This window comes from Nyctereutes procyonoides, unplaced genomic scaffold, assembly GCF_905146905.1.
Source record: "Nyctereutes procyonoides isolate TBG_1078 unplaced genomic scaffold, NYPRO_anot_genome, whole genome shotgun sequence".
In the NCBI taxonomy this organism is placed as follows: Eukaryota; Metazoa; Chordata; class Mammalia; order Carnivora; family Canidae; genus Nyctereutes; species Nyctereutes procyonoides.
The window spans coordinates 11472443-11500192 of NW_026575035.1; the positions used below are offsets into that span (position 1 = coordinate 11472443).

The window sequence follows — 27750 nt, forward strand, 5'->3', positions numbered from 1 at the left end:
GGAGACAGAACATAAAGACTCCTAACTCTGGGAAATGAACTAGGGGTGGTGGAAGGGGAGGAGGGTGGGGGGTGGGGGTGAATGGGTGACAGGCACTGAGGGGGACACTTGACGGGATGAGCACTGGGTGTTATTCTGTATGTTGGTAAATTGAACACCAATAAAAATTAATTTATAAAAAAAAACCCACAAGTATTTAAGAAAAATAATTAGAATATCTATAAAGAAATAAAAATAAGGCAGGTTTCAGATTCCTCTTAAATTATATTAAATGACAGACTTTTAGATGATGTTGTATCCTGAGTTCCTAGATATATTTAAAGGCAATAAGAGGACAACTTAAGATATTTTCAGAAGATATTATACCAATATACTTTGAATATTAATTTCTAGCTAGTCAGAGCATGCACAGAAGAAATAATTCAAAATTGCAGTCAAGCTATAAACTGGTATTATTTACTGTCACCCATATTATGACTTCTTTACTTATATACATATCCAAAAATTATCCAATGCTTTCCTTCTCTCTCCTGTCATACTCTCTCTCAATTTTTTCTTCCTCACCTTCTAGGACATACAATCCATTGTACACAAACACTTCTCTATCCTCAATACCCATTCTTTCATGTTTTAAGAGACACCTCACTCTTTCCTCTGCAGCTTCCTGGAATGGGGGGTTCATTCCCTCATGTGGTATCAGCCACAGGATGGATCTTCTTAGCCCAATACTGTTAAGCTGGAAGTCCCTCCTCTCTTGTAGTAAATGCTGCCTGTCTACACTACTCATTTATCTTCAAGGTTGCCATCATTCTCCTCCTGATTACTCCACAGCTCAACCCAAGATGTTGGCACAGTCTCCCTTGACTTTTCAACAACTCGAATGCAATTCTGGTTTCATTTTCTTAATACTCAGAAAAATCATGCATTAAATCTCATACCTCTTTGTCCTCCCTAACTCTGAAGAGCTTCACCTCCCTGATAATTAAGGTATCCCAAAACTAAGGTTCCCATCAGGACCTTCTCATCATCTATCTGGACTCACTCCACCTCAGAAATCTTGATCTCAAAAAAAAAAAAAAAAAAAAAAAAAAAAAAGAAATCTTGATCTCAAATATTACAATCTCCCATCCTTCTACTTCTCTCATATTTTTACTACATCTACCCCTGCACTAGCCTTCTAAAGGTCTTTATCTTCAGTTCTCTGATTGCGTTTTTGTCTAATTCTTTTTTTTTATTTAAGGATTTTATTTATTTATTCATTAGAGACTCAGAGAGAGAAGCAAAGACTTAGAGGGAGGAGAACTCCCTGCAAGGAGCCCAATGTGGGACTTGATCCCAGGACCCCAGGATCACGACCTCAGCCAAAGGCAGATCGCTCAACCACTGAGCCACCCAAGTGTCTCCGTCTAATTCTTTTTCTATCCTTGCTCAAGATCTTCTCATACTGGACCATGTGCTTTGATCACTTGCATAAATTGCTCACAAATGTTGTCAACTGCTTTGTAAAACCATTCTTCTGCCCTCCACCTTTGCTCTGTCACAACTACAATTCTCACTCAGTCCCTCAACTGTTTGCTCTGCTCCCTTCCCACTGCTTCTGGGCACCACTGCAGAAAATCACAACTGCACTGATGATTTCATTCATGTCTTCAACTTCAGAGAAGCCCCAGAACTGCCTCACAGTCTTTTTTTTTTTCCTTTTGCCAACTATTTCCTCCTTTTCCTTGGTGACTTTTCACAACTGGCATCACTCCAATCTCTCCTATTCAATTCCCAACCCTCTTGTCCTCAGCAACAACCTTACTTCTTACTTACTTATTAATAAAAAGACAAAATTTTAGGTATCAGATATAACCTCACACTTGCTTTCCCCCAGTCCATCTTCCACTTTACCAGCAAATTTGACCACAACTTCTTCTATTCTTTCACTCTCATAACTTTAACAATTATACCCATAATGCTGAATGCCACTCTGTGATTCTTGCCTTGACCCATCGCCAGAGTTTTAGACTCATATCTAACTGCCTCCTGGAATTATCTATGAAGATGCCTCACAAGAAACTCAAAGTCATCAATAGGAAGTGGACTCATTATTGTCCTTCACAAATTTACTCCTATGTTGCCATCTTGTTTTGTTAAAATAAGCATTTATGCCATTGCCTAAGTCAGTAAATTGGGAGTTATAATAATCTCCTCACCTCCTTCACCCTCTCCAAGCAGTAAGTCATCAGTACTTGTGTTAGTCAGAATTCTAAGATGGTCCCCATTATCTCTGCCCCTGACATTATGCCTTATATAATTCTTTCCCCTTGAGTGTAGTAGATAGAATCTTTAACTTGCTTCAAACCAAAAGAATATGGTAAAAGTGATGGGATATCAATGCTATGATTATGTTATGTTAAATACATTAAGTAGACTTGACTGAGTGAAATTCCCTTGGTGATTTTAAAAAAGTAAGCTGCCATAATATGAAAGAGCAACATGGCAAGGAACTGTGGATTGTATTTAGGAGTTGACAGCAACTCCGGGCTAAAATCCAGCATGAAAACAGGATCCTGAGTCACAGAGCTACAATAAAATTAATGCTGCCAACAACCTGAATGAGTTTGGAAGCAGGTTCTTTTTTTTATTCCAGACTCCAGATGAGAATGCAACCCAGCCAATATCTTGATTTCCAGCCTTGTGAAATTACACGAAGGATGTAGTTCTGGTTAAGTACAGACTTCTGACCCATGGAAGTATAGGATACTAAATGTGTGATGATTAAAACTGCAGAGTTTAACACACTACTATCTCCCCAGATACTATAATTTATAAATATGGACTCATAAAAGCTTCATTGGGCTCATAGATTTCATATGGTCTGCCTTTACATGATGGATGCCATCTCTGCACCTACAAAGCAGTGTTCATGCCTATATACCCATGTTACTTAGAATCTAAACCCAAGAATGTGAAGCCAGGAAAATGCAAGAGTTTTCTCTTTTATATGCCAAAAGTTTGTATTCTAGTTTCCTGTATAATACAGAAATCTTCTCAATGGATAACTGACACCAGAGAGCTCTACATTCTTCAGAGGATACCCTTCTCCCTACTCACTTTAGTATGGCTTTGAAACATGGTCTCAAGAAGGTACCAACATGAAACTATAGCCAAAAGAGAGAGACCAAGATCTTTTCAGGGGATCTTATAAGCCATGAAGAGGATGGGAGAAGTGAAAACGTCATTCCAGGAACATATCTGGAGTCCTGTCAGTCAGATTCCCATGAGAATTAGGCTAGGAGTTGGCTAATGACATAACAGGCATAGGAGATTTGGTTTTTTAAGTAAATGCTAAACCAAAACACCTAAAAAAAAGTCTACTCAATTATCTTAACCAGTGCTTACTAGGGAGATGAGGCTACTGCAGACTTGGTAAGATTGGTTTCTCCAATGTCCAGGGTAAATTAATCTTCCTAAAGTCAAACTTACTACATAAGATAAAAATAGGCACCACAGGAAATAGAGAATAATCATGAGTTTGGGCAAAGTGAAAGGTAACCATTAAAATCTTTGTTTATCTTTCTACAGGTAAGCTAGAAGTATTTAATTCAAATTCTTCATGAAAAGAAAAGAAATAAGCTTAGAATAATTAGTTTGAATTCATACTGAATGAAGTCTTTTTGTGCAACTCTGAATCCTCTATCAAAATTGAATACACACAGATTCTTATGTTTTGAAGCATAATATATAGCACAATTTATAACAATATATTCAAATTCAAGAATATTTTATGACAAGTTAATTTTTTCCTCTTTTTTGAAGTATAATTAACAAAGAATGTTATGTTAGTTTCAGGTGCACAACATAATGATTCAATTCTATATATTACTCAGTGGTCTTCAAGCTAAGCATACTCTTGATCTCTTTTTTTCTATTTCACCCCAACCACCCCTCCACAACCTTCCTTCTGGCAACCACCAGTATGTTCTCTGTATTTAAGTCTTTTTTTGTCTCTTTTCTCTTTATTTGTTCATTAGTTTTTTCTCTTAAATTCCACACGAGTGAAATTTTAGCATATGAGTGAATCGCATTTTCAAATGAATATGTGAAACCCTTGGTAACCATCTGCATTTATCTTATAATCAGAAAGATTTTGTACATTTTTACATTAAATGTATCAAAATCAATGGTTAAATAAATTTTTTCACTTACCTGATGTTTCACTTTCTGCCCAGAGAGCTGCAGATCCAGATAAAGTTCTCTGAAGTTGTCCACGGTTTCCTTGTTTAGACTGAAGATGGTCAATGAGAAATGGAATTGGCTGGTCAGGTGTTTCAGTTATTAATTTGGTCATTAATTCCTGAAGGTAGAATAAAACATAATTTTATATCTAATAATAATAGTGAACACTTAACAAAGCACTTAACTATTGCCGGGCACTCTCTAACTGCTTTACATATAGCAAATGATTCAATCCTAATAATAATCTTGAAAAGCAGGTACAAATTATTGTTCTCCTCATGAGGAAAATGAAGTGCAGCTATGTTACATTATATAGCTATGTTTTAGTCTAACACAGGCAAAGCCAAGATATATTATTTATTTTTGTTATTCTACTTGAACTTTGATCTAAATTCTTTTAAAAACTATAGCACAAGAATTTTAAACTTCAGATTACTATTTTGAGAAATGCCTTTACAAACTAAACTTTCAGTAAACCCCACCATATACCTTACATACCAATGTTATTTTTCCTTCTTAATCACATACAAATACAAAATGAAGAAAATTCTATTGGAATGAAAGAAACAAGTAATAAGCCACAGACTCACAGAAACCAAAGTGTCTTAAACTAGTCTCCCAACAATACAGGATTTACTTTTTCCAAAAGCCCTGATGGGTATTCATTCTTTTTTTTTTTTTTATGAGTTAAGCCATGAAGATTTCTCTACCTGCTGAAGCAGCCTGTTCCATTTTCGGATAGCTATAATGATGCCTTATATTAGGCAAAAAAGCTGCCTAAGAGTAACATCTATACATTGTTTTTTTTCCAGTCAGGAACAGCAAAAAGCAAGCTCCAATTTGTGGTCAGTTAGAATCCCCAGATTATTCTCATATGAACAGCTGCCAAGCCATGTGGATATCACTTCATGCTGTGTACCTAGGTTTGTGAACTTGTATGCACCACTGTCCAGTCATATCAAGCACATTTTACCTTGCTGGATTTAGCCCAAAACTCTAGTCTGTCAATTATCATCTTAAGCTTAGATTCTGTGCAAGGCAATAATCTTATGAGTGGGCCAGAAAATCAAGTATTAAGAGTGCTAACAGAAGGGATACTTATAATTCTCCTCATCCCATTGTCTTTTTGTGTTGGTGGCCTATTTCTTCTGCCTTGAATGCTCTTTTCTCAGATGTTCAGATGGCTGGCTTGTCATCATTTATCTCTAATGCTATCTTCTTAAAAGAGGCTTACCCTGATGAATATTCCTAAGTCTTTGTCACTTCATTATCTTATTTTCTTCATAGTTAAAGAATCATCTTTAACCAGAATCATCTCACTTAATACTTGCTCATCTTTCTATGCCTGCCTCTGCTCATCCTCCTCCACCATATCACTAAGAACATGGGCTGGCCTGGTTTGACCTCTACTCTCTCCCTAGGCCTGGAACTCTTTATAGCTCATAGATGGTACGGAAAGGATGAATGGATTAACTAATTCATTCTTGGTTTACTGACCACAGGTAAATATTAGTAATTAAAGTCCCCTATTGTCCTAATAAACAACAATTAAAGCATTCATAGATTTCTTAGCCCAGCAAAATATACTCTTCAAACTTCCTATATAAGAAATTGCTGTCATGATATCTCAGGAAACACGCGGATTTATCTGAGAAGAGGCTAAATGGACTTTGTAGATGGCAGGATTACAAGGTAACCTCAAAGACACTGATAAAGTAAATCAAGGTATCTCAAATCCGCAGATTGAACATAGGGTTGGAGCTAAAACAAGCAAAGGATTTCTACCACAAAAACACTGTGTAGCAAAATTTATCAGACAAATGTGTTTTTTTTAAGTATATTCTGAAAAAGAAGTAAACAAACAACCAGCTGGCACAGGTCTTCTTTATTTCTGTTATTCAAGATCTCAACTACTAGTTATAACTAAAGAAGTCATTCCTATACTGTGGTTAAAACAAAGCAGGGTTCAGTTAAACCCCAATTATACATCAATGGGATGTAATTTAAAACATTCTGGATTTTGCCTCTGTAGAAAAGATGTATTATATTCTATTTAAATTCATTGTACATTACCCCCCCCCAAAAAAAAAGAAAGAAAAGAAAAATGCGTAGAAGGACCAACTAGATTACTCCTGTCACAGAAGGCCTGGGTACTCAGATAAAGCAAAATCAGATCAGATAACAAGGCTTTAAAGCCACAGCAATTTCTATTCTGAAACCTCTGAAGATTTCATGCATTTCTTTTTACCTTTCAAACGAGATGGAAAGTTTCTCTGGATATTTTTCTTTCTTTTAAAATAAACTGAAGTTGGACAGCCTGGGTGGCTCAGAGGTTTAGCGCCACCTTCAGCCCAGGGCATAATCCTGGAGACCCAGGATAGAGTCCCACTCAGGTTCCCTGCATGGAACCTGCTTCTTCCTCTGCCTGTGTCTCTGCCTCTCTCTCTGTCTCTCTCATGAATAAATAAATAAAACCTTAAAATAAAAACTTAAAAAAATAAAATAAACTGAAGTGTTTAAGATGGGTAATAAAAAAAGATGGGTTATACAGTCATAATAAACCAAGTATCAGTGTTAAATTTTTAAAATATCATTAGTCTAGTAACTAATTTTGGATACCCTTAACATTCCATTAATGAATATGTATTAGTAACACAGGACAAACTCAGCCATAAATAAAATGAAAATAGTTAATGTTTGCAATAGGGTATGTTGGGTACTTTGGCTGGACAACAGTCTAGCTTTAGATTATCGTGTTTATGAGAGGAATTATCCTGCCTCTCACTCAATCCATCTATCCACCAGCATTAGAATGTGACTAATTTTGAGGAATTGAACTGGACAGAAACCTTTTGCAGAAGTGAAAATTTAAATCCTCAGATTTGCAAAGATGTTCCTGACAATAAAAAAGGTTGACTTCCACGACCATGATCCCACCACCCACCCACCCAAAGATTTATATGCACAAAGACATAACTGAAAGGCAGACAGATTGGTGAAATGAGAAAGTAGTCGTGCAGCTAGAATGTCAGGTTGGTGACAGAAACCCCACTGCAGAAAAGGTTCACAGGGATGGTTCACATAAGGAAAAAGGACTCCAGAAGAGCAACCGGTGTAAGGTAGGGAGGCCGAACTCTGTGGAGGGAGAGGAGGCCTAACTACAATTCTTACCATCAATGCAACAGCTGTGACGTGAAGTTCCCTGGGTGCTAGAACCTGACCAAGAGGCAGACGATGAGCCCAGGGGTCCACACTACACCGGCTCCCTGGGGATCCCACTGGGCGTCCACACTACACCGCCCCGTGGGGATCCCACTGGGCGTCCACACTACATCAGCCCCCTTGGGATCGCGCTGGGCGTCCACACTACATAGGCCCCCTGGGGATCGTGCTGGGCGTCCACACTACACTGGCCCCTGGGGATCGAGTTGGGCGTCCACACTACATCAGCCCCCTGGGGATCGTGCTGGGCGTCCACACTACATAGGCCCCCTGGGGATCGAGCCTGGGCGTCCATACTACATCGGCCCCCTGGGGATCCCGCTGGGCGTCCACACTACACCGGCCCCTGGGGATCGAGCTGGGCGTCCACACTACATCAGCCCCCTGGGGATCGCGCTGGGCGTCCACACTACATAGGCCCCCTGGGGATCGCGCTGGGTGTCCACTACACTGGCCCCTGGGGATCGAGCTGGGCGTCCACACTACATAGGCCCCCTGGGGATCGAGCTGGGCGTCCACACTACATCGGCCCCCTGGGGATCGTGCTGGGCGTCCACACTACACCGGCCCCTGGGGATCGAGCTGGGCGTCCACACTACATCGGCCCCCTGGGGATCCCGCTGGGCGTCCACACTACACCGGCCCCTGGGGATCGAGCTGGGCGTCCACACTACATCGGCCCCCTGGGGATCCCGCTGGGCGTCCACACTACATCAGCCCCCTGGGGATCGAGCTGGGCGTCCGCTAGCAAAGGCCGCAGATGAGCGCCCAGGGCGCTGGGGCTTGGAGCTCGGGGGTGACTTCCCGCTCTGCTGCGAAGGCGCAGGCGCAGACCCAAACCGCAGGTGGGATCCAGGCCCCCGGGGGGGGAGGTGGGGTGGCGGTGGTACCCGCCCGCCTGCCCCGGGGCCAGAACCGCACCCGAGCGCCCGCAGATTCGAGGCGTCGGGTAACAACGCCTCCGCCGCCCCGGGGTGGTCTCCTCCGTGCGCACTGCCCCAAGGGAGACCCACCGACGCCGCTCTCTGTGGACTCCGCCCCAAGCCTGTCCGGGAGGCAGGCCTCCCTGGAGTCCCGGGGCCGGGACGCGCCCTGAAGACACCCCCTAAGGGGGTCCCGTGGGTCCCGTGGCCGCAGAGCTGGCTGCGGTGTTTCAGGGTATCCCTGTGTCTCCGGAGGCCTGCCCGTGGCCACAAACCTACTCCTGCTCCGCCCAGCTTACGCGGGACGCCAGCCTCAGACCCAAAAGGGATGCTGGAATGACCGCGGGGCTGCTCCCCAGCTCTGAGCACCAGGGCCCCGCGGCGCCGTCCTGCTCAATAACAAAAGCCCTCCCCAAGCAGCTCCGGCAAGCAGCTCAGGGGCTGCCCTGAACTTGGGCAGGATCTGGAGAGGACCCGCCTGGGCCTCTTCTACTAATGACCTTGCCTGCCCCCTTTTCAGCCAGGAATCAGGCCTAGAATGTGGGCGGTGACACACATTCTCATCATCTACTGCTTCGGTGACATTCAAGTCTTCCTTTAGCCAAGGATCCCTGGGAGACTGTTGGCTGTGGGCTTATAACAATTGAAACAATGGAAATGGTAATAGCAATCCTGTCCTAGAACAAACATTTGTGGAAATTTTAGGCTAAGGGCTTGGGGACTGATAAAATGTAGGTATTAATTTTAACATGATCGATTTGCACTTACAGACTTAAATTTGAGGCATTAAAGTTCCAAACAAAATATATTAACAACTGTCACCAATTTAATTCATGCTTAGCTAGTATCAATAATATTACTAATGTAGACAAAATGCAACAGAAGACACAGGATAATGGAGTGATTAGACACCAAAGCTCTGAAATCAGATGGAGTCCTGTAAGACTGCACAAAACAATCACTTTAATATTCAATACTTCCATCTACTAAGGTAGTGGATGATACTATCTACATCATAGAATTGCCAGGAGGATTAAATAAAATGATCGCAATGCATTCATGAAGTGTAGCCTACTATGATAGGTTGTCTCCATTTCCTTCTAAGGCTGGGAACTGTTTCCCAAAATCTCCTTTATATGATCTGGGTTAGAGCTTCCTACTGTGAGGAATTCATAGGAGACTTGGAAAGAGCACAGAGAGATAGAAGAAATTCTCCAGAGTTAACTGCAGTCATATGTGAGAGCAGATGAGAAATTCACAGCAGTTTCCCAGCAAATTTGTGAAAACCACTGCAGATGAGGATAGCTCTGGGAGCTGTGCAAGGATACTGAGGACTGCGGCAGCTTCCAGGCACGCATTTGAGAGCCACTTACTTCTGAGCTCCATCCAGGTGGAGACCTTCAGGATCAGCTCCTCCTGTCTTTGGTGACAGCCCCACAACCTTCAGCAGCATTTCCCTGGCCTCCATGTACCACCTTCTAACTCACCATCACATAAACTGGTTTGTTTTAAACCCTATATGATCCAGATACATAGAGTGACTTCAGTTTTCCTGACTGAACCCACAATGATCCACCTGAAAGAAGTGTTAGCTAATATTTTCATGTTAGTATTACTTTTATATATTTACATCATATTTTATATGTTGATTAGTACTACCATCATTACCATTTTTATCACATTTTATAGCATACATTTTTGATGCTATACATGCATACTGCATTTTTTATTGGCTTTATTTTTCTGGTTCTAAACCAGAAGTATTTGTACTCTTAATATAGTTTATTATCAACTACAGTCTTTAACTTCATGAATATACTATGTTGAGAGAATCTCCTGCATTAATATCTGTTTCCATGTTAATTATAATTTTGTTATTGGTACCAATTCAAATATATTAATTTTAAAAATGAATATAACATTTTTAAAAATTTTGAAAAATAACTTAAAGAACCATTAAGTAATTACTGATTGCAAATTTATATTATACAACATGTAAGGACTAATGGAATTTAGGGCTATTATATCTAATAATAGACAACCGCATACTATATGTAACATTAGCACAATTAATGAGCTGGAGAATGAATACTAATTAAATAACAATGAGTGTCTCAAAATGCATTTTAATTTTAATGTCCACTAGATATAAACAAAACCATGAGTGAGAAGGTAGCTCATCGTAGAGTCATTATTAAAACTGGAAAAGGTAACCAGTCAACAGTAAAAATCATTTTAATAAAAGACCATTTCATTTAATGAAAGCTATGGGACTCCTTAGTTAAAAAAACATAGAAAAGCACATGTGTACACACAAACACCAAATTTTACATAGCATTCCTCAGTGTTTATCCATCCACAGACTGATCCTCTAAGGTTTCACAGTCTCTAGGTAAAGGACTCTCGTTCTGGGTCCCATAGCATACAAACAGCATGACATTCTGCCCCAAAATTACTTACTTCTTTGCGAGTAAGTTACTTTGTATTTCATTACCCTAAGAGTACTTATTACTTTTGTTACTCTTAACCTCAAGAGAAAGTTATCAAGAAACAAAAAGCCATTTCTAAAATCTTAGGACTCTATCATTATGTAGTCTTTTTGTTAAATCAATAAACATGCAAGACGTATTACATTCAATAATGGAGGTGGTGTCAATCAGATTCTTTTTACTCAATATCTATAATTAACTTAAATATTAACTGCATATGGCACATTATCATCTGCAGAATGTTATTTTAGTTCAAAACTGTATAAAGACCTGATCACTGAATTCTAAATCTGCATGTTTCAACTTTCTGTTTTTAATTACGTCTCTTAAAAATTTGCATTTGAAATCTCAACCTTCTGAGTGCCCACCCCACCCCTACCACCCAACTAATATGTTATAAATGGGCAGGTAATGGATGTTGGGTTATCAACAAATATATGAGAGAATGTCCACTTAAAATCAGTTGTTCCTGGAAACACTTTTTTCTGAAACAACTTTTATTTTATTTTTTTTTATTTTATCTATATTTTATTTATTTTATTTATTTATTTATTTATTTATTTATTTATTTATTTATTTATTTTTATTTTATTATGAGAGAGGAGCAGACAGGAGGATTGGGGGAACGTGAGAGAGAGAATCTCAAGCAGACTCCGTGCTGAGCACAGAGCTTTACATTGGGCTTGGTCTCATGACCCTGAGATCATGACCTGAACCAAAACCAAAAGCCAAATGCTTAAATGACTGAGCCACTCGGGTACCCTGAAACCACATTATTTTAAATTGGTGTCACCATTCCCAGTTGGTCAAATTCTACTTGATGTCTACCCACAACAGAACCCATGCTTTCCTTTCTCTCCTTTCATTTTTCTGAATGGAAGTAGACCTAGGATTTTTTTTTCCCTGCCTTTAAGCTCTGTTCTGAGTTTTGGCTTTGTCCAGAAATGGGTTCCAATGCAGCAGCTAGATTTCTATACACAAATGAGAAAGGGAGAATTGTTTGATGTTCTTCTGTCAAATCCTCTATTCAAAGAACTCAAATTATCTGCTGGTAGCTCAACCTTCCTCCACCCTAGAACCATGCCCATGCCTGCCCTAACTAAACTCACTCCCATCATTCCCAAAACTGAGATTTCACTGGAACACTGATCTCAGAAGAAAAGGAAGAAATGTGAATAGCAATAATTAAAGTATCGGTTATTTATTGAATCCAATATGCACAAGTATCAAGTATTTTATATAGATTTAATCATTCTCTGTAAATTAAAGGCTTGCATACAAGATGCACAACCAAACTAGTATGTGCTTGTTAAATCCTTGCTTATTTCTGGTTACCTGCCTCTCACCAACAACCCATCAATGCAAACCATCATAGTCACACACCCACCCACAACAAAATAGGCCTAGAAAATTTGCACTCCTATCCTGAAAGGCTCATGGCCCTTTTCAAATATAATTTAATATAAAATTAAGTTTACAATACTCATTTACAATGAGAAAAGGCATCTAATTAGCCCTGTTGTATATTATAGAATTTAATCTAGATAATCTGGGAAAGTAAAAATTAAATTATTTTATAATGAAAATTAAGAATAATGAAATTACCACAATTAAAATTAGCCATTCCAAATCTAAAGCTAAGTCATAGACACTGAATCCTCTCTACTTTTAATAATATAAGCAAATAATAAGTAAATCTAGCCAGTAGAACTATCGAATGATGACAAGTGGTATAATATTTACCTAATGCTTACTAATCTTTCCTCTAATAAAGAAATGTCTTTTCTGTTTAAATTATTGAGTATTTAGTATCCACTCTGAGAAAATATTCATGTAATTAAATTTCCAGGCAAATATCAAGGTCCCCATTGAAAAATATTAACATGCCCTATGAAAACACTTTCAGTTAGGGAATTATATTGTTCAACATAAAAGTCTATCAAAACAATTTATCTGGTGTTAGGAATTTCCAGGTTCTTCCTTGAAAATACCACTGTAGGAGTGAAATATAGGTGATACTTAGAAGAAATAGTAAAGCATCTCAAAACTCAAAGAAATTAATTAAATCAACCCATGATAGAAGTAGCAGGTGTATGTAGAAATCACCCTAAGAAGAAGAATGCCTCTCAGTCAAGTACGAATTAATTTATTTTAGACTTTTATCATTTATAAAGAATATATAACTAAAATAAGGTGCTCAACATGACAGACTAATGAGGAAATTTCATAATGCATGCCCAACCCTTCCTGTTAGAACTAGTGACTTAAGGAAAGGATGTACACATTTCTTCCCTATGGCAAGTATAGCTTCAAATTGGTGATGGATATACGGGATTATCATAGGTGAACACTGCTACATAATAAGTACTTATTCTGACTGCACATACCCTGAAAAGTCATAAAATCAAGTAACCACATACATGATCCTATTTCTAGAACCTATATTCTCTTTCATTAATCTATTTGCCAATCTTATGCCATTGTTATAATATCTTAAGGATTATAGCCATACAATAAATTCTGATAGCTTTAGGAAAAATTCTTCCTATCTTGTATCAATCACTTTTCTATTTACTTAGTCAAAACTGTTCATTTTTCTTCTTCTTTGCATCAGCTCAAATTTAGTCTACTTTTTCCTCTGTTAGTCTGAAAGTCACACATACCTTTAATATTCTTTTTGTGGTTATCCAGAGATTATATATTAATACTGACTTATGTAACATTAAATATTAATTGGTCCTTTTCCTTCATCTCAGACTTTATAAGGAACTTAGAATACTTTGATTGCACTAATCACCCCTGGTTAGTATACATTTATACATATCTATATATTTACTATTCTTATTGTTCTATTTCTTCTTTCATCTCCAACCATCCATCTGGGATCATTCTCAGCAGTATAAGGAATACCTTTTATTTTAGTAGCAACAAATTCTGTGTTTCATTTTGTATATCAACCTTTTTTATAGACCTGAAGATATTTTCACTCTATCTCACTATGTACTGGGATTATTTTCTTTCCATTCCATTATTATTTTTGAGAATTCAGCCACATTTCTTTAAAGAAAAATCAGAATTTTCCTAACGATGTTTTTAATATTTTCTATGTTTTTATTTATGCACAGTTTTCTAAGAAAGTTTATTTTGAAATAACTATTTTTCCAAACAGCTTTAGTAGAATAGGTATGGTTTCTTCTTTAAACGTGTGATAGAATTCCCCAGGTAAGCCATCTGGCCCTGGACTTTTGTGTCTTGGGTGGATTTTGATGACTGCTTCCATTTCCTCCCTGGTTATTGGCCTGTTTAGGTTTTCTATTTCTTCCTGTTCCAGTTTTGGTAGTTTGTGGTTTTCCAGATATGCATCCATTTCTTCTAGATTGCCTAATTTATTGGCGTATAGCTTCTCAGAATATGTTTTTAAAATCGTTTGTATTTCCTTGGTGTTGGTGGTGATCTCTCCTTTCTAATTCATGATTTTATTAATTTGAGTCTTTTCTCTCTTCTTTTCAATAAGGTTGGCTAATGGTTTATCTATCTTACTATTTCTTTCAAAGAACCAACTCCTGGTTTTGTTGATCTGTTCTACAAAGAGATGGAAAAATATTCCATGCTCATGGATTTGAAGAATTAAAATTGTGAAAATGTCAATGCTACCCAGGGCAATTTACACATATAATGCAATCCCTATCAAAATACCATGGACTTTCTTCACAGAGTTGGAACAAATTATCTTAAGATTTGTGTGGAATCAGAAAAGACCCCGAATAGCCAGGGGAATATTAAAAAAGAAAACCATAGTTCTCCTTTCCGCTGCCATCCTGGTTGCGTGTGGTTGACTGTGATCGCCATGTCTTCTCACAAGACTTTCAGGATCAAGCAATTCCTGGCCAAGAAATAAAAGCAGAATCGTCCTATTCCCCAGTGGATTCGGATGAAAACTGGTAATAAAATCAGGTACAACTCCAAGAGGAGGCACTGGAGAAGAACCAAGCTGGGTCTATGAGGAAGCATCGCACATCATGAAATAGCAAACATAATTGGCACACATATTTAAGCTGCATGGAGATCACATGTTCCTATCCTATCAATATAGAAACATCCTTCCTACCTGGCCAATAGACATGTCTTATCAAGGGAATGATTTTCTCTGTTACTATGCCTCTATACCAGTAGGTTGGTTCAGTAATAAATGTGAGACCTTTCAGTTGAGCTGCTGTTGTGTCCTGATTTGTGAAGTACTGAATTACCCCTCCTGACAGATTTCACATAGCACTGTCTGACAGAACTTTCTGCAGTGATAGAAATGGCCCTTGAGAATGCAGTATTTAAAGTGTGGCTAGGGGACGCCTGTGTGCTTCTGTCTGCTAAGCGTCTGCCTTTGGCTCCGGTCTTGATGGGGAGTCAGCACGTCTCCCGCTCTCTGCTCCTCCCCCTGCTCATTTGCTGTCTCTCAAATAAAATTAAGAAAGAAAGAAGAAAGAAAGAAAGAAAGAAAGAAAGAAAGAAAGAAAGAAAGAAAGAAAGAAAGAAAGAAAGAAAGAAAGAAAGAAAGAAGAAAGGAAAGAAAGAAAGAAGAAGAAAGAAAGAAGAAAGAAAGAAAGAAGAAAGAAAGAAAGAAAGAAAGAAAGAAAGAAAGAAAGAAAGAAAGAAAGAAAGAAAGAAAGAAAAAGAAAGAAAGAAGAAAACCATACCTAGGGGCAACACAATGCCAGATTTCAGGTTGTACTACAAAGCTGTGGTCATCAAGACAGTGTGGTACTGGCACAAAAACAGACACATAGATCAATGGAACAGAATAGAGAATCCAGAAGTGGACCCTCAACTTTATGGTCAACTAATATTCGATAAAGGAGGAAAGACGATCCACTGGAAGAAAGACAGTCTCTTCAATAAATGGTGTTGGAAAAATTGGACATGCAGAAGAATGAAACGAGACCATTCTCTTACACCATACACAAAGATAAACTCAAAATGGATGAAAGATCTAAATGTGAGACAAGATTCCATCAAAATCCTAGAGGAGAACACAGGCAACACCCCCTTTTTTTTTTTTGCCACTTTTTATGCGAGTAACTTCTTGCAAGATACATCCGTGAAGGCAAGAGAAACAAAAGCAAAAATGAACTATTGGGACTTCATCAAGATAAGAAGCTTTTGCACAGCAAAAGAAACAGTCAACAAAACTAAAAGACAACCTACAGAATGGGAGAAGATATTTGCAAATGACGTATCAGATAAAGGACTAGTATCCAAGATCTATAAAGAACTTATTAAACTCAACAGCAAGAAGCAAACAATCCAATCATGAAATGGGCAAAAGACATGAAGAGAAATCTCACAGAGGAAGACATAGACGTGGCCAACAAGCACATGAGAAAATGCTCCACATCACTGGCCATCAGGGAAATACAAATCAAAACCACAATGAGATATCACCTCACACCAGTGAGAATGGGGAAAATTAACAAGGCAGGAAACCACAAATGTTGGAGAGGATGTGGAGAAAAGGGAACCTCTTGCACTGTTGGTGGGAATGTGAACTGGTGCAGCCACTCTGGAAAACTGTGTGGAGGTTCCTCAGAGTTAAAAATAGACCTGCCCTACGACCCAGCAATTGCACTGCTGGGGATTTACCCCAAAGATACAGATGCAGTGAAACACCAGGACACCCGCACCCCAATGTTTATAGCAGCCATGTCCACAATAGCCAAATTGTGGAAGGAGCCTCGGTGTCCATCGAAAGATGAATGGATAAAGAAGCTGTGGTCTATGTATACAATGGAATATTCCTCAGCCATTAGAAATGACAAATACCCACCATTTGCTTCGACATGGGTGGATCTGGAGGGTATTATGCTGAGTGAAATAAGTCAATTGAAGAAGGACAAACATTATATGGTCTCATTCATTTGGGGAATATAAAAAATAGTGAAAGGGAATAAATAAAGGGGAGAGGAGAGAAAATGAGTGAGAAATATCAGAAAGGAAGACAGAATATGAGAGACTCCTAACTCTGGGAAACAAACAAGGGGTGGTAGAAAGGGAGGTGGGCGGGGGTTGGGGTGACTGGGTGATGGGCACTGAGGGGGGGCACTTGATGGGATGAGCACTGGGTGTTATGCTATATGTGGGCAAATTGAACTCCAATGAAAAATAAATAAATAAAAGAAATAACTATAAATTCACAGGAAGTTGCAAAGATATGTACAAAAAGTCTCATGGACACTTCACCCAGCTTGCTTCATATACTACAATATCAAAACTAGGAAATTGACATTGGTACAATCTGTAGAACTTATTTACATTCACCAGTTTACATGCAATGTGCATGTGCACACACACGCAACTCTGCAATCTTACCATGTGTGTAGATACTTAACTGCACCATTATCACAAGGCTCCCTCCTGCTATCACTTTCTAGTGATGCCCACCTACTCCCCTGCTCCATGCCTAAGCCCTGGCAACCACTATTCTATTCTCCATTTCTATTATCATGGTATTTAACAAGGTTATTATATATCAAGGATCATAATATATATATCCTTTTGTTCTTTTTTTAAAAAAGATTTATTTATTTATTCATGAGAGACAGAGAGAGAAAGAGAAAGAGAGAGGCAGAGACACAGGCAGAGGGAGAAGCAGGCTCCATGCAGGGAGCCCGACACGGGACTCGATCTCGGGTCTCCAAGATCACACCCCGGGCTGAAGGCGGTGCTAAACCGCTGAGCCATCCGGGCTGCCCAAATATATATCCTTTTGAAATTAACTTTTACACTCAGCATAATTTCCTTGAGAATCATTCAAGTTATGTTTATATGCACAACAATACACAATAGCTTATTCTTTTTTATTGCTGGTGTTATTCCATGATGGGGATGTACTATGATGTATTTAACCATTCATTAATAACTATCAATAATCAGTGAAGGACATTTGGTTAGTTTCAGGTTTTTAGTATTATGAATGTTACTACGAACATGTATGCACAGCCTTTTGTATGAACATATGTTTTCATCTCTCCGGGATAAATTCCTAAGTTTGCTACTGCTGGGTTGTAATACTAAGACCACTATAGGTTGTTTTTTTTTTTAAGACCACTATAGTTTTAAAAGGAACTGCTAAGCCATTTTTAGAGTATTCAATTTTACCTTTACACCAGCATTAAATAAGTAATTTTAATTATTCTTATAGTTTATAGTGATATCCCATTGTTGTTTTAATTGCATAGTGGCTGTGCCAGTTTACTTCCCACCAGCAGTGTAAAGGGGCTCCCTTTTCTTCACATTCTTACCAATACTTATTATCTCTCTTATGTTTTGACAATAGCCATTCTAGCAGGTGTGAGGTAATACCTTATTTTGGTTTTCATTTGCATTTCCCTGATTATTAGTAACACTGAACATCTTTTCATGTACCCTTTGTCCATCTGTACATCTGTTGTTTTTTTTTTGTAAAAATGTCTGTTCAGGTTACCTCTCCATTTTTAACCATGATACTTGTTTTTGCCATTGAGTCGAATCAGTTCCTTATATTTTGGATATTAACTATCAGTTAAATGGTTTGCAAACATTTTTTTCCCAGTCTATAAGCTGCCTTTTCATTTTGTTATTTCTTTTGCCATGCAGAGCTTTTTTAAAGTATACCCAACTTTTTTTTATTTTTGCTTCTATTGCTTATGCTTTGATTTTATACACAAAAATTGTTGCCAAGACTGATGTTAAGGAGCTTTTCCCTTATGTTTTCTTGAAGGATTGTACTTCAAACCTTAAAATTAAATCTTCAATCCATTTCAAGTTAAATTTTATAAGTGGTGGCGACAAGGATCCAATTTTATTCTTCTCTGTGGGAATAACCAGTTTTTCCTATACTTCATTGAAAAGACTATCATTTCCCCACTGAGTGTTCTTGACTCCTTATCAAATATTACTTAACCATATACGCATGGGTTTATTTTTATGCACTCTATTCTATTCCATTGATTTACAAGTCTGCTTTCATGCCAGTACCTGTTTTGATTTCTATAGCTTTATAGTATAATATGAAATCAGGAATTGTGATACCTACAGCTTCATTCTTCTTAGTCAAGATTGCTTTATCTATTTGGGATTTGTTATGGTTTTATACAAATTGGGTTTTTTTTCTACTTCTGTGAAAACTGACATTGGAATTTTTTTAAAAATATTTTTAATGTATTTATTCATGATAGAGAGAGAGAGAGAGGCAGAGACACAGGCAGAGGGAGAAGCAGGCTCCATGCCGGGAGCCCGATGCAGGACTCGATCCCGGGACCCCAGGATCACACCCTGAGCCAAAGGCAGGCGCTGAACTGCTGAGCGACCCAGGGATCCCTGGAATTTTGATAGGAATTGACTGCATCAAATCTATTGAGGCTTTGAGCAGTGTAGACATTTTAACAATATTAATTCTTCTAATCCATGAACATAGGACATATTTCCATTATTTCTGTGTTCTTAAATTTCTTTCATCAAAATCTTATAGTTTTCAGTGTAGAGATCTTTCACCTGCTTGGTTAAGTTATTCCTAATATATTTTACTTTTGATGCATTATAAAGAAGATTCTTTCCTTTATTTCTTTTTCAGATAGTTCATTGTTAGTGTTTAGGAATGCAACTGAGGGGCACCTGGGTGGCTCACTGGTTGAGCGCCTGCCTTTGGCTCGGGGTATGATCCTGGGATCCTGGGATCGAGTCTCACATTGGGCTCCCCACAGGGAGCCTGCTTCTCCCTCTGCCTATGTCTTTGCCTCTCTCTGTGTGTCTCTTATGAATAAATCAATAAAATATTTTTTAAGGAATGCAACTGATTTTTGTATAAACTGATTTGTATCCCAGAACTTTAGTGAATTAGTTTATTGATTCCAACAGTTTTTTGGTGGAGTCTTTAGGATATATAACATCATGTCATCTTCAAATAGAGACAATTTTACTTCTTTCTTTCTTATTTGGGTGCCTTTTATTTCTTTTTCTTGACTAACTGTCCTAGCTAGGACTTTCAGTACTGTGTTGAATAGGAGTGATAAGAGCATCCACCCTTGTCTTGTTTGTTGTGATTTTAGAGGAAAAGCATTTAGCTTTTCACTATTAAGTATAATGTTAGCTTTGGACTTGTCATATATGGACTTTATTTTATTGTATGTTCCTTCTATACCTAATGTGTTGAAAGTTTTTATCATGAAAGAGGGTTGAATTTTGTCAACTTTCCCTGTCTCTATTGGGAGGCTCAAGCGATTTTTTCCTTCATTCTGTTAATACTGCATATCATGTTTATTGATCTGCATATGTTAAACAATCCTCACAACTCAGAGATAAATCCAACTTGATCATGGTTCATAATCTTTTCAATGTGCTGTTCAATTCTGTTTGCTAGGAACTTGTTGATAATTTTTGCATCTATACTGATCAAGGATATTGGCCTGTGGTTTTCTTTGCTTATAAAAAGTGTTCTCTCTCTCGCTCTTTTTTTTTTCTTTTTAAGAGTCCATTCATCCTCTATGAGAGACACAGAGAGCCAGAGATGTAGGCAGAGGGAAAAAGCAGGCCTCCAGTGGGGAGCCCAAAGCAGAACTCAATCCCAGAACCCTGGGATCACAACCTGAGCCAAAGGCTTAACCAGTGAGCCACCCAAGTGTCCATAAAAAGTGTTCTTATCTGGATTGGTAAAAGGGTAATGCTGGTCTTGTAAAATGAGTTTGGGAATGTTCTCTCCTCTTCAGTTTTTTGGAAGAGTTTGAGAAGAATTGCATTAATTCTTTAAATGTTCGCTAAAAATCACCAGCATCTCTTTCATTTATAATTCTTTTGAGTCCTCTCTCTTTTTTCCCCTTGGATAGTCTTTTTTTTTTTTTTAAGATTTTATTTATTTATTTATTCATGAGAGAAAGTGGGGGGGAGAGTGAGAGTGAGAGTGAGAGTGAGAGTGAGAGTGAGAGTGAGAGAGAGAGAGAGAGAGTGAGAGTGAGAGAGGGGCAGAGGGAGAAGCAGGCTCCATGCAGGGAGCCCAACGTGGGACTCAATCCTGGGATCCCAGGATCACGCCCTGGACTGAAGGCGGCGCTAAACTGCTGAGCCACCAGGGCTGCCCTCCCCTTGGATAGTCGAGCTAAAGGTTTCTCATCTGTGTCTATCTTTTCAAAAACCCAGCTCTTGACTCATTGATTTTTTTTCTATTGTCTTTCTAGTCTCTAATTTATCTCTGCTCTAATCTTTTTTATTTTCTCTGCTAACTTGGGGTTTAGTTTGTTTTTCCCCCTAATTCTTGTAGTGTAAACTTAGGTTGTTTTAAGATTTTTCTGTTTTCTTAATGTAGCCATTTATCATCCCTTCACTTTCAGCCTATATGTGTTCTTAAAACTAAAGTGATTCTTTTTTTTTTCAATTCATAGAGACAGAGAGAGAGAGAGAGAGAGAGGCAGAGACACAGGCAGAGGGAGAAGCAGGCACCACACAGAGAGCCTGACGTGGGACTCGATCCAGGGTCTCCAGGATCACACCCTAGGCTGCAGGCAGCACTAAACCGCTGCGCCACCGGGGCTGCCCTAAAGTGATTCTTTGATAGGCAGCATATTGTTGGATCTTGTTTTTAATCCATTCAGTCTTTTAATTGGAATATTTATTCCATTTAAATTTGAAGTAATTATAGGTAGAGGTTAGGATTCATTATTACCATTTTGTTATCATTTTCTTTTTGTTGTTCCTTTAGTCCTTTTTTCTTCTCTTGTTTTCCTTTGTAATTTATTTTATGTAGCAATATACTTTAACTCCTTTCTCTATAGATAAATATCTTATAGACATAACAGTCTACTTTAAGATATAACAAGCAACCTTCAATTGTGTTAAAAAAAAAAACCACCCTACAATTCAGGGAAAAAGTCCACATTTCTACTGAAGTAGAAATGTTCCCCCACATTTTATGTTATTGATGTCACACTTTACACCTTTTTATACTGTGCATCCATTTACAAATTATTATAGCTATAGTTATTTTTAATATTGTTTTTAACAATTATGCTTGAGTTAAAATTGATTTTCACACTACCATTATTATTTTAGGGCATTCTGGATTTGACTACATATTTACTTTTACCAATGGGTTTTATATTTTTATTTGTTTTCATGTTGTTACTTAGCATCTTTTTACTTCAGCTTGAGGAGCTCCCTTTAGCATTTCTTGTAACACTGGTCTAATGGTAATGAACTCCCTTAGCTTTGGTCTAGATATGTCTGTATCTCTCCATTTCTGAAGGATAGCTTTATCAGGCATAGTACTCTATCTTGGCAGCCTGTTTTTTTGGGGTTTTTTTGTTTTTTTTTTTTCCCTTCAGCACTACAGATACATCGATCCCTTCTCTCTTGGCTTGCAAAATTTCTATAGAGACATTTGCTTATAGCCTTACGGGTGTTCACTTGTATGTGATGAGCCATTTATCTCTTGAGCTTTCAAAGTTCTCTTGTGTTTGATTTTTAACATTTTGATTATAATGTGTCTCAAAGTAATCTGCTTTGGAATGATTTTGCTTAGGGTCCTTTGAGATTCCTGTACCTGAGTGGCCTGATCTTTCCCATGATTTGGAAAGTTTTCAGCTATTATTTCTTATAATAAGCTTTCTTCCCTTTTCTCCGTGTGAATATTTATTCACTTTTTGGTGTCCTATAATTCACGTAGGCTTTCTTAACTCCTTTTCATTCTTTCTTCTTTTTGTTTTCAATTCTGTCACTGTATTTTTCATCTTCAGGATGTCTGTCTGGTTCTTTTTTATGGCTCCTTTTTATTCAACTTCTCATATTGTTCATGCATTATTTTCCTGACTTTTTTTAGTTGTTTATGTGTGTTCTTTTACATTTTCATTGAGTTTCTTTAAGATAATTATTTTGAATTTTTAGGCAAATCATAGATCTCCATTTCACTGGGGTACGTTATTGGAGCTTTATTGGTTTTCTTTGGTTGTGTCCTATCTACCCAATTCTTCACAATCCATGTGGCCTTGCATTGGTATCTGTGTATCTGAAGGAGCAAACACCTCTTCCAGTCTGTAAAGACTGGTTTTGGCAGGTAAAAACCTTCTTCTATCAGTTCCCCGGACTGATAAGTTTACTTCCAGAATTTCAGGGTTACAGCTGGTTTAAAGCTGTCTCTGGGGCTGTAGTGTGGTCCATGTCAGTGGACTTATTATCAGGAGCTGAGATAGACATGGATCTTGTCTGGTCCCTGGGTGAATGAGACTGCCTCCTGTATCTCTCTCAGTAGGATGGTGCTGTGGAAAAGGTCTGGATCAGGTTATTCTGTTGAATCTTCAGATAGTGGACCTATTACCAGATGCATGGATAGCTGTGTCCTACCAGACCCATAGCAGTACTCTGGGTCACTGAAAGGGTCCGTATGTAGAGGGATGACCCTAGATCATGACTGTGAGAGACTAGAACCAAGCTCCAGGACTGCTTCACGTCCCACAGCTAAGACTAAGGTCTTCATATCCAATTCTGAAGGCACAGATAGATATGTCTCCTGCTAGGTTCCATGACATGGTTAATTGCTCCCTGACCACAGTTGGAGGGACTAGAGTTGATAACAGGCCCATTTCAGGATCTTCTGAGCCACAGACATTAGTGACTCCTGCCTGATCCCTGTGCCAACTGGACATCTGGCAAATTATGGCTAGGAAGGGAGTGGAGCCAAATATAGGGCCCTTTCAGGATCTTGGAGGGCAAGACAAAAGTAGCTCCTGCTGGGTCCCTGTGCCAGAGGATTATTCACAGTGTGCAGGTGAAATGGACTGGAGCCCAGTTACAGAGCTCTTCTAAAATCTACAGTCTGACTCAGTTTAATAGGCTTATTTCCAAGAGCAGAGACCATTGCAGAGAGAAGCTGCAGCTGGCTTACAGGCCACTTCATCATCTATAGCCAAGACTGAAGTCTGTATGCCTATTACCCAATGCACAGGTAGGCATCACTCTTCCTAGGTTCCTTGGTGTATGGCACTGATGACAGGGTTAAGGCCAAATGGGGTTGTTGTGAATACTTGGAGGCTACCTAGCTATTTGTAGGTCTGTAACTGGGATCAGGATTGGTGAGTCAGCTGCCTGGAATTGAGCGTGCTTCACAAAATGGTTCTCCTTGGTTTTGGACCACATCAAAATTTCACAATCTGCTACCAGAATCGCAAATCTCCTTAAAAGACACTTTTGTCTGTGGATGAATATCAAACTATTGCTGTTGAGAAGGGGATCTGAGTGGAGGATATCTTATTTATCTATTTTGCTAACACCACTCCTGTAGTTCTTAGATCATTTTTATGACAACTGCTTTAAAATCCTTTTCTCTTGACAAGGGAGCTAAAAATAGTCAATGGAAAAAAATAACAACTCTTTTCAATAAATGGTGCTGGGATAATTTGACATTCATATGAAAGCATAAAACTGAGCCCATAACTTATACCATTCCCAAAAATTAACTCAAAATGGATTAAAGACTTATATATGAGATCTGAGATGATAAAACTCCTAAATGAAAACACAGGAGTAAAACTCCTTGACATAGGTCTTGGAAACAATAGTTTGGATGTGACACCTAAACCACACAAGTAACAAAATCAAAAATAAACAAATGGGAATACATCAAACAAAAGGCTTTCATACAGCAAAGAAAACCATTAACATACAGCAAAGAAAACCATTAACAAAGTAAAATGAAAACATAAAGAATGGGAAAAAATATTTGCAAACTGTATACCTGATAAGGGGTTAACATTCAAAATACATAAAGAGCTCATACAACTCAATAGAAAGAAAATCAACCAATCAGTTGAAAAATGGGCAAAGGACTTGAGTCAACATTTCTCTAAAGAAGATACACAAAAGGCAATAAGTACATCAAGAGATGCTCAACAACGCCAGCCATTAGGGAAACGCAAATTAAAACCACAGTGAGATATCATCACATGTCTGTTAGAATGGCCATCAACAAAAAGACAAGAGATAACAACTGCTGGTACAGATGTGGAGAAAAGCAAACCCTTGTGCACAGTTGGTGGGATATAAATTGGTACAGCTGCTATGGGAAACAGTCTGGAGGATCTCAAAAAATTAAAAATGGAATTACCATTTGATCCAACAATTCCACTTTTGCATAAATATCCAAAGGATATGAAAACATTAGCTTGAAAAGATATCTGCAACCCCATGTTCATAGGACTATTATTTATAATAGCTAAGACAATGGAAACAACCTAAGTGTCCATCAATGGATGAATGGATAAACAAGTTGTGGTATGTATATATATATAGAATAGAGTAACATTCAGTCATGAGAACATAGAAATCCTACCATCTGCAACAACATAAATGGGACTTGAAGACACTATACTGAGTGAAATAAGTCAGAAAGACAAATACTGCATTATCTCACTTATATGTGGAATCTTACAAAAGAAAAAGGAACTTACAGAAAAGGAGATCAGATTGTGATTATTAGAGGTAGAGGGTGGGGGAAAGGGAAATTATTAAAAAGGCTGTCCAAAGGTACAAACTTCCAGTTATAAGATAAATAAGTACTATGAATGTAATGTATAACATGATGATGTAATCATCTAATACTGCGTTATGATATATACAAAAGTTGTTAGGAGAATAAATCCTATGAGTTCTCATCACAAGGAGAATGTTTTTTTTTTTCCTTCTTTTTTATATCTATATGAGAAAATGGATGTTAGCTCATACTCTTGTGGTAACCATTTCACAACATCTATAAATCAAACCATCAAGCTGTATGCCTTAAATTATACAGTGGTGTATGTCGATTATTTCTCAATAAATCTCTCAAAAAAAAAATCCTTGTCTGGTAGTTCCAACACCCAGTTCTTTTTGATATTAGCTTCAGTTGACTAGTCTTTCCTCATTCAAATTGTGGTTTTCTTGGTACTAGGTTTGGAAGTGATTTTATATATAATTATATATATCTCCAGGACATTCTGTTTAATATGTTAGGAAACTCTTTTGATCCTATTTACTGATATCTTATCATTTAACATGCAGTCACACTGTTTAGGTTAAGCACGTGAGTTCTGCCCTACTTTTGTGAACTTTTGTTTAAAAGATAGCTTAGTGTTTAGAGCCCTTGCAATGTTTATTTTAGTCTGCTTTGTTCTTCTAGGGCTGTGGAACTCCTGCTCAATCCCTGGTGTTGCAATCAATAGAAACTAAAATTCTTTCCTAACCTGACTGTTATCAATGGGTGATCATGGTCAGGGGTAGGCAAGAAGTCTCTTGCCCTTGTTCTTCTTATGCCATTAGGTAGAAAGCAGGTGAATAGGACCGCAGGTAAATTGAACTGCCTGCTGATGTGACAACTTGTAGAGCCAGGCCTGGGTCAGCTTTGCCACTGCCACTGTGGGAACATCAGACGATCCACTAGTTTTCTAATTGTGCCCAAGGGACTAGAATGGCCTAGTGCTTTGGTGATGCCACTGCTGGCAGATCAAGCTGCACACAGGTGCCTCAGTTGTATAATGGATTCCGTTGGGGTTTCGTGGTCAATCTTTTAGTGGCCTCTTAGAAAGGACCGATTCTCTCAGGGCAAAAGTAGCCCCAAACACATGGCTTACCACCCTGAATTTTCATTCTCCTTGATCATGGCCCAGTCATCTTTCATTAATTTGTTAGCTTTTTTGAGGCTCTCATAAAGATGTTTTCTATATTTTGACCAATTATTCCAGGTTTCCTTAGTTGAATGCTTGGTCCAAAGTATCTAGTACATCATTACTAAGCTCTTTCAGTATTATTTATAAAAATATATACAAGAACAACATATGTTCTTATTCCTTCCTCTCACATAAAAGTAACATATTTTACATATCTCACTCTTTCATTTAATTGCATATCTTTTAGATATTTTTCATATCATCACATGGAAAAAAGTCATCTGTGTAATATTCCACAGGATGTGTAAAGTTTATTTAATCAGTATCTTATTGAGAGACACAGGGTTCCAAAGAGACTCAAAAGTAAGCTTAAAGTTTAATTTGAAAAAAAAGTATATGGGATCTCTCTGTACTATTAAAATTTTCTAAAAATCTATAAATGCTCTAAGAAATCAGGTACTTTTTTACTCTATTAATGAAATTATTTAAAAATAATAATCTATTGGGATACCTGATTGGCTCAGGTCATGATTTCAGGGTCCCTGCTCAGCAGGGAGTTGGCTTCTCCCTTTGCCCCTCCCTTCCTGCCTTCCTGCTGTCTCATAAATAAATAAATAAAATCTTTTCTTTAAAGATTTTATTTATTTATTTATGAGAGAAAGAGAGTGAGAGGCAGAGGAAGAAGCAGGCTCCCCATGAAACAAGGAGCCCAATGTGGGATTCCATCCCAGAACCCTGGGATCATGACCTCAGCTCAAGGCAGATGCTTAACCAACTGTGCCACTCAGGCACCCCAAATAAAATCTTTAAAAAATAATAATAGTCTATTAATTTTTAAAACTCTAATTAGAATTATTTTAATTAAAAGAATGGCAGTTGGGATATCCAAAAGGATCTCAGAAATTACCATGTATACTAAGTCTTTTTATATGAACAGTAGTTTTAATAGCAGTTGCTAAAAACTATGAGCCATTTTTATCAAGAGTGGAACTGCTCCCATATGGTATCTAAATCTTTCCTCCATCCTTCCCTTCTCCCATGTCTTAAGATGTCAGCTCTGGGAAAGCAATAATATAATACTTAAAGACCACAAAAGATGAAAGTTTATAAATAACTTTTTTTAAATTGATATTAACAAATAAACAGCATAAGCAAACAAATAAGCAACAGTCATAACATTATTCTAAAATATTCACTCATTCATTTATTCAATAAATATTTACTGATCACTTGATATAT

The 27750-nt window shown here is 38.0% G+C and overlaps 1 protein-coding gene and 1 pseudogene across 1 annotated transcript in view; one reads left to right on the forward strand and one right to left on the reverse strand.

The window, feature by feature from the left end:
- Positions 1–27750, reverse strand: part of CUNH8orf34 (chromosome unknown C8orf34 homolog) — a 378334-nt gene that overhangs the window by 294940 nt on the left and 55644 nt on the right. The window contains 1 exon segment of the mRNA XM_055318190.1: positions 4195–4342. Coding sequence (XP_055174165.1) covers positions 4195–4342 — 148 coding nt within the window.
- LOC129505296 (60S ribosomal protein L39-like) lies at positions 14706–14861 on the forward strand (annotated as a pseudogene).